At 38.5% G+C, this 9,017-nt stretch overlaps 1 protein-coding gene across 2 annotated transcripts; it reads left to right on the forward strand.

Annotated features, from left to right (window-relative positions):
• The first annotated feature begins 446 nt into the window (after positions 1-446).
• Positions 447-4,644, forward strand: LOC145999538 (uncharacterized). 2 transcript variants are annotated; one of them, XM_083136523.1, is made up of 3 exons: positions 447-958; positions 2,912-3,566; positions 3,597-4,644. In XM_083136523.1, exons 1-3 carry the CDS (start codon positions 485-487, stop codon positions 4,289-4,291), a joined length of 1,824 nt encoding a protein of 607 aa, XP_082992649.1. In that variant the 5' UTR covers positions 447-484; the 3' UTR covers positions 4,292-4,644. The 2 variants fall into 2 exon arrangements, with proteins under 2 accessions (XP_082992649.1, XP_082992648.1); XM_083136522.1 differs by having other exon boundaries at positions 2,912-4,644.
• Positions 4,645-9,017: the final 4,373 nt, after the last annotated feature.

The following is a 9,017-nucleotide window of genomic DNA, read 5'->3' on the forward strand; positions in this document are numbered from 1 at the left end:
ATGAAAATGTTGCTTTCCATTGTACTTCAACCATAAGCAAAAGTTCACCTAGTGAAAGTGTGGAAAATTTTAGAAATAAACACGTAACATGTAATAAAACAGGATCCATAACGTGCATATATTGCCCACCATGTGCATTAACCTCTAGCTAAAGAAATGCAAGGATATAAGTCATCTTCAAACAAAGAATATCCTTGCATATGTTTGCCTGAGAAAGAAACCAACAGAGTGCGCGCGTGTCCTTGTCACTAAAAGTATTCAATAAACTAAGCCATCGTGTCAAGTGCGTCGGATTAAGAATGTGGATTAAGTGGATTTTGAACATGTTTCTGACAACTTCTACTTCTCACGTGATCCTCGGATAATCCGCTCTAATACCTTTTCGATGAGATAATCCACCTCAGATTATTCTGTGTAATGAATATATATATTGAGGAACAGGCATGGTTGGGATACACTGAGCATCAGTCGCCACAGAACAACAATGGCAAACCGAGTAGTCGCTTGTGCTTTCCTGCTGATTTCTTGGTTCGCCTCTGGGCAAGCTTTGAAGTATGACTTCGAGAAGGACTTGGGCGATCTGATTCAGAACGAGTATAACACCGTGGTCTGGAGGCAGCTCACCTACTCTGATCTGGAAAAGCTTGTCAATGCTCCCGTGCCGAGACCCATCGATGGCGGAAATGGACTTGCCTACGTCGATCTTCTGACTCAGGTTTCAGGAGGTGCCTTCGTGAACACTCCAGGATTGGAGATTCCAGATGGAGCCACAGTCACCGTTGACTACTGGAATCGTGCAGGACTTGAAGCCGCAAATGGGATCCAGATATTCTATCTGGAAGCTGGAGAGCAATGGCAGACAAAGATCATCGAGCAGTACGACGAGTCCAGCCCCTACAACAACGTATTTAGGAGGGCAACAGGGTCCATCCCAAAGAATCTTAAGCAACCAGTTGAGGTAAGTCGCAGTGAAGATTTTTGTGAAGGTGTTTGTGTCTAAAAGGGAATACAGTCATTGTCGATCATGGTTGGAATGATTTGAACATGGTTTCAGCCATGTACATTCTGTATTAATCTCCAATTCTTTTCACGCTTACAGCTATTCTTTATGCATTGCATTGTGCCTCGACATCTGCTATATTTGAGATGATGTGATCAGAACCAGGCTCTGGCTTATTTACCTTACACCGGGGTTGGCTCTAGTTACCCAATAATTAGAGGTTGGGTGGTCCCCAGAGTAGCTTTATGCAGACAATGTCGAAAAATTCAACCTGATATGATCCACCCTAGGAATCGACACCATGTCTTGTACATGGCAGTTGCCCTATATATGGGACCACCGCTACATTGTATTTTTCTCATTTTACATCGCATTGCTGTCACTTTCGGTAAATCGCCACGATGTGTATGAATGATGAGATAAAATTAAGTAGGTGACAAAAAGATCCAACGAAGTTGGGACTTAAATCTGTAACCTTTGGTAGTGAGGTCGTGTGCCAAGTCATCCGACTGTCACCAAGTCGGTTCATCTTCAAATATTAATAGAGTAAAAAGTCTTCAATGGACTAATCATGGTAGAGGAAAAACAGTATACAGGATCCCTTTTGGGCAACCTGGTGATAACAAACTTGTAGCTAGGCCAAGACGTAGATGAAAGGACAATGTTGAGATAGACCTGATGCAAATTGCCTAAGATAAGTTACAAATGGAAGAGAAGTGTCGTCCTGGCAATAAACCTTCGGGTTTACGAATACCACACATTTGATTTAGTCCTTAGTTACAGTGTAACAGTGAAAGCGTTAACTTTCTTATCAAGGAATTCAGTGATTGCTTTCCAATGGAGGCTCATGTGTTTTCATTTGATCCTCTAGTTTTGATAACTTATAAAACCTTAAGTAACTGTTTAACGTAATAATCGATCATATGTCTGTGAATGTATGTAAATTCGCCTGTCTGTCGATGTACAGTGAATACCATTGTTCTTGCACATTCCCTGGATTTGTTGTTTGTTTGCATCTGTTATTATAATATCCAATTTCTCAATTACCAAGTATCGTATTGTCCAATAATTTCTAATAATAATAATTTTTGTACGTGTTTCCTTGTCATTGAAGTATAAAATTCCGAACACTGATTTCCTTGCATAAACACCAAACATTTAATTGCAAGTAGCTATATAAAGCTTTTACGTACCACAATAACAAAATCAATAATACATTTTCATTCCAAAGTTTACAGTTTTCGTTTCTATACCGTGTTGATGGTATTCATTTTTAACATACCGCACAAAAATTTAAGTATATGTATGTATCATTCAAAATTTCAAAGTCTGCTAATAGAAATAAAAATATTTTCTTGCATAAATATCTTTAAATAATTACACGTTGTTAATAAATAGTGCCTTATACTTACCTAACTTTAACAAAAGACTGACATTGGAACACTGAGGACCTTGTCCATGCCTTTAACAATGCTATTTATCCACAAAAAATTATGTTTCATTGTTGATTTACTTATTGGGAACAAGGACACGAATCACACATAAACTGTATTAGTTTAACTAAATGAAATATGAAAGCAAGCTGAAATGTGTGCATGAAGGCATGTGATAGCAAGGAAACGAAATAATTTACATAATAATAATACGATTTACTAAGTTTGACGCATCTACAAGAAAACTTTTGGTTTTTGGAACATTCTTCCAAGAAAACAAATCTAGTACTGTAACCTATTACTGTTTGACCAAGGAGAAAATATGGTGTTATATGTCTGTGTCTGTGTCGTATTTCCTGTGAACGTGCTACGTTGAAGACAGTGTTGTGACGTGAAGTGACGAACTATGTTTGTTGACGCTCTAACAAGTAAGATTCACGTACGAGTGTCTCACCTGTTCGGTTCTCGTGTGTTATAGGTCTGGGTCTATGGAAGCCAAGGGAATGGAACCGGCATAGATGTTGTAGCTATCGACAACTTGAGCATTATAGGCAATGGAGATGAATGTACTAACCCTGATGACCCAAAGCCAGAGCCAACTACACCTCAACAGCCTGAAACCACCACGACAAAAAAGCCCACAACAACTGCTGAGCCTACTGAAGCCCCCACAACAACTGCTGAGCCTACTGAAGCCCCCACAACAACTGCTGAGCCTACTGAAGCCCCCACAACAACTGCTGAGCCTACAGAAGCACCCACTACGACTGAGGAAGCTACAGAAGCCCCCACAACAACAGAGGAAGCTACAGAAGCCCCCACAACAACAGAGGAAGCTACAGAAGCCCCCACTACAACAGAGGAAGCTACAGAAGCCCCCACCACAACCGAGGAAGCTACAGAAGCCCCCACCACAACAGAGGAAGCTACAGAAGCCCCCACAACAACCGAGGAGGCAACTGAAGCCCCCACAACAACCGAGGAGGCAACTGAAGCCCCCACAACAACCGAGGAGGCAACTGAAGCCCCCACAACAACCGAGGAGGCAACTGAAGCCCCAACTACTACTGAAAAACCCACTGAAGCCCCCACAACAACCGAGGAAGCAACAGAAGCTCCCACCACAACCGAGAAAGCTACTGAAGCCCCCACCACAACAGAGGAAGCTACTGAAGCCCCCACCACAACAAGGAAGCCCACCGAAGCTCCCACAACACCAGCAGAATCCGAGTGCACTGATCCAACAGATGGTCCCACAGGAGGAGATGGTGATGGGGACAGTGGCAGCAACGAAGATGGCGACGGTGGAAGCAATGGCGACGGTGATGACGGTGGAAGCAATGGCGACGGAGATGACGGTGGAAGCAATGGCGACGGAGATGACGGTGGAAGCAATGGCGACGGAGATGACGGTGGAAGCAATGGCGACGGTGATGACGGTGGAAGCAATGGCGACGGTGATGACGGTGGAAGCAATGGCGACGGTGATGACGGTGGAAGCAATGGCGACGGTGATGACGGTGGAAGCAATGGCGACGGCGATGACGGTGGAAGCAATGGCGACGGTGATGACGGTGGAAGCAATGGCGACGGTGATGACGGTGGAAGCAATGGCGACGGTGATGACGATGGAAGCAATGGCGACGGTGATGACGGTGGAAGCAATGGCGACGGTGATGATGGTGGAAGCAATGGTGACGGTGATGATGGTGGAAGCAATGGCGACGGTGATGACGGTGGAAGTAGAGGAAGCAACGAAGATAGCGGCAGCCGCGAACACGGCAAGGGCAGCTGGACCAAGGAAGGACATTCATCACACCATCGGAGGCCTGTCCATCCACGATTCAGGCATGCATAAAAATTGAGAAGCCTCGAAGAAAATTAGCTTGACAACGTGATATTCACATGAGATTCCCCATGTAAAAATTGCTCAATCTTTGTAACCATACACTAATTTTCATATTTCTAATTTATTTTTCATGTGATGATTTATAAATTTATTTTCCTTGATGAGATGCTCCAAGTTCCGAACAAACAAAGTGTAATGATACTCCATTATAATTTATTGTGCATCCATGAACAAATAGTTTGTAAGAACTTATTTGTACATAATGTGTGACCTCTTCTTTCAAAGGCACGCTGATTGTGTTCTTGAAATGGCGACAAGATAATTATATGTTTTAGAATTAATAAAATTCATTAGCAAGCAAACTTTTGTACATGTTTATCAATTCAAACATTATGTCAATGTTTCCAACTATATTCGGGATTACATGATCTACCAGCTACAGGTACAACAATTATAATTTGAAGATACTGAGATATATTCTTAGACAAGTTGTGAAGATGTTTAATTAGCTATATGCTTACAAGTGTGGTTGCTTCATCATTCATGAAGAAAAATTTTGAAGATACTACACATATGGTTACTTTCATAATGTTAAACCTATTTCTGTCTTATATCTGTTGGGAATATACGATTTACAAAGATATATTAGGAAAAGTACCAACACAAAGTTTGAATATTATATCCATTTAGTGCACAGATAAGGTGATAAAAACAGACCTTCAGGTCACGCTGCTATCTAAATCACTAAGTGTGCTCTCAACAGGATACGAACGCAGAACCCCTTTGTTACAAAGTCCAACTATGCCAGTTGCATGATGTAATTAATATATACAATAAGTATAACTGCATGATAGTTTTTTTAAAAAGTAAATATTTCTTTGTAACGTAAATTTGCTTGATTATTACGAACATACCCCTGTTGGAACTTTGTTATCCATGGAATATTAAACTAAACTTTTTAGAAGAACCTCTCAGAGTACACTTTACGCTGTAATATACATTTTTTAGGTCCTGCACCAGAAATACGACTCGTATTGCGACTCAAATTTTGAAAAGAATGAAAAACAATTTTCAAAGAGCTTTAACTGAAAGAGGAAACCAGTAGCAGAGCTCAAATATTTTCTGCTAAAACTTTGTATGTATATGTTTCGTTAAAAAAATTATAGCTCTGATATTATATATTACTTCCCTGCTAAGAAAATGCTGAACTTTGGTTCTTCTTGAAAATTGAATATCGGTTTTGGCCCTAAATTTCAGCCATTTACATTAGAGATGGTGAAAAAGGTACAGCACATAATATAAAGCTTGAAATGAACTGAAAACAATGTTTTTTAACACAGCTTTCTACCATCTTATTTAGCTGAGTTATCATAATAATTGCAAGTGCCTGCAAAGGCCAGAAATATGCCTGAAGTCATGAAACAAAAAATGGCCAACATTTTTAAACAAATTCAAGTTTTAAAAAAATAATGCCTTATTTGAACTACCTTTGTATAGTGGTTAGAACAACTAAAATATGTACTTTTTTTTAAAAAAAAATGGTCAAGCAACCAGTGTTGCATTGTGGACAAAAATTCTGGTCTTAGTACAATTTCTGTGAGCTAAAGGTGGATAGTAATGCTTTCCCCATGTATTCAACAATTCTAACATTATTTTGTGTACTCATAGTACATTCTTTTTAAAATATAACTGTGTGAATGCTTCAAACATTGAATACTGACCTCGGAATTTAATACACAGTATGTAACATTCTTATTCGTACACGAATTTTCAAAGAAAATGCTTTAATATCTGAAAGGAAATGCACTCTTTTGAAATTCTTTCTTTACAATTCAATAACTAATATCATTAGGAACATAAAATCTTACCTACATTCTGTATAACCAATGACAATAATAAATTAAATGGAACTGAAAGAGAAACATGCCATTTTTTGTACAACTTATATGTTCGTACACTTAATAATATAAAATAAAAAAGTATATTCACAGCAAATTGAGTGACAGTTCTAATACTTTGATGCGTATCCTTTGGCTTTAATTACTGCTTGACACCTGTTCTTCATAGAATTAACCAGTTTCCGACATGTTTCAGAGCTTATTTTATTCCACTCGGCTTGCACAACAGTTTTCAACTCTTGTTTGGACTTGACGCCTGCTTTATGGACTCGCTCAAAATTGCCCATAAATGCTCAATGGGATTTAAGTCTGGACTTTGAGCTGGTGTTTGTAGTAGTTTGGGCATATTCCATATTAGCCAATTCATGTTAACTCGCGCATTATGCTTACTGTCATTGTCTTGTTGGAATCTGTATATAGGCGGCGTGTCCATTTTTTGGGCACTCTGCTTTACATTGTTCTTCAATATGTCCAAATAGACATATGCATCCATGATACCATCAATAAACTGTATAGTACCAACACCTTTGGACGACACACAGCCCCAAATCATTAATGACCCACCACCGTGTTTAACGGTTGGAACTGTGTTAATGTGATCATTGTCTTTATTTGATTTTCTCTAGACCCTATTTATCCCATCTGACCCGTATATATTAATCTTGGACTCGTCTGACCATATGACATTGTCCCAAAATTCCTGGTCCTTGTGGATGTGCTCTTTCGCGAATGAAAGTCTATTCCTGCAATTCACCTTATTTACATACGGCCTCTTTCGTGGTATTCTGCCATGATATCCATGCTTCCACAAGGCACGTCGGACAGAAACATTTTCTACTAACGGTCGTAACTGAGGAACAGTTAGTCGCGCGTTTTCTCGCACTCTATTTAAAATAAAGCGTTCATCACATTTATTCAACCGTCTCTCTTTTGGTTTTCTCGGCACATTCTGTGTTTAACCTTCCTCTCTAAATTTGTTTACTATGTATTGAATTGTGTAGTGTGATTTATTGATTCTTTGTCCAATTTTTCTTAACGAATAACCTCTAAGGGCCAAATTTATAATAACATCCTTCAGATCGGAACTAAGTTCCTTCACCTTGCCCATTTCGAACACGCTGATTGATAGACGAACGGCCTACAACAATATTTACGCCAGCATTCCGCTTGACGGGAAGCGCGCCTGCATGTTCAAACTTGTTACGAAGTTGCAAACTGCACGAAATCGCCCGAATAGCGGTGGCCCTGTATGCAAGGAAGATTGAAACTCTTGTCTGTACGAATAACAATGCTGCATGAAACAATGTGTTTTTCTCTTTTCACACAAATTATATGCTCTGATTGAACACTTTGAACATACATTTTTATTGACATTTGTTGGTGAAACCTTCATTAATATTAATTTCCAGGTACATATGAAAATGATTATATTTACTAGTAGATATGACATTTTTTCCTCGGAAATTCTATGTGTATGAATAACAATGTTACATACTGTAGATAGAATTAATGATATCAGTGTTGGTTTGACATTTTAGATGCGAAGGATTAACACTGCATGCACGAAGAGGTGCTTGAAGCTATCGCTAATTTTGCCACAATTCTAAAGACAGATATATTCCCAAAGAATAATAATTTCGATGGTGTTGGTAGTGCATCTTCATCAAGTTCTACTGGAAACTGCTCAAAATGAAAAAAAAAAGAAGAACAACAGTTCATAGTGAAAACGAATAAATATCGTTCAAGGAAGCTGTCGAATCATGGCAGTGTATAGTTTGCTGTGAGGTCCAAGTTCTCGATATAAGAATGTGCAATGCTTATGTTCAAAAAATCTGAATTGTATTAACAAAAAAGGAAAGAAGAAAATTTTGTGTGCTTCATTGCTCTTGATTTATAACGTACAGAGCCGTAATTATTACTATCCAATAATGTTATAGTAAAGATATCTTGAAATGAATGCTTCATCTTTCATACGCAAAGTTACAAATAATTGGTATTTGTCCGAAATGCATTACAACTAAACTACTATTGATCAGGATTTATCATTTTTGTGTGCAAATGTAATTTCCTTAATTTGTTATCATTTTACTACCCCATATAGTTGAGTAATAACGCCAGTTTTCAACGTTTTGTTTAAAGTTCCCTACAACATTTGTTTCTGGATTTCAGCTACGCTTTTGCTATTGTGTATATACTATGTAAGCTACTCTATCTTACCCTGTGCTTCTTTGTGAAAAATAACTTTCGTCAGTACAGATACAATTCACAGAACCTTAACGTGGCGTTATTACCCCAAGTTACGAAATGTTTTGTTGTCAGAAATCTTTAAACCCTAAAATACTATTTCTTTAAGTTATAAATTCACTTAAAATAACTTTTTAAGGAGAAATACAACTTATATGCAATTAAATTTGATTTCTGAATAGAGAAGTCGTCGAATTTGTAAAATATTAAATTGTTTCATACATACATCATAAGTGAAATTTATGAATTTCTCATTAGATCGGTTTCCTTTTAGATCAGATCTCAAATTGCCTAACCTTCACATTTGGTATTGTGTTAAAGTAAAGTGACTTCAATTATTATTTGTTAGGAATATCTGGCCACTAAATTTCATCTTTATAACTCTTGCAGTTTCTGAGGTATCGACATTTGACTTGGACGGACGGACTGAGACGGACACCACCGTTAAGGTTCCACACTGCACTCGCCAAAGGCGGAAGAGTTCAATCCTGCTGAAACTGTCCCATCTCATATTTCGAGAAACGAAATGTTCCTAAGTTAATTTTTAAAAAATAACTTTGTAAAGATGTATGAGCCGCGGTAGCTCAGTCGTT

The sequence above is a fragment of the Lepisma saccharinum genome, chromosome 15 (genome assembly GCF_977018435.1).
Source record: "Lepisma saccharinum chromosome 15, izLepSacc3.1, whole genome shotgun sequence".
NCBI classification, from domain to species: Eukaryota; Metazoa; Arthropoda; class Insecta; order Zygentoma; family Lepismatidae; genus Lepisma; species Lepisma saccharinum.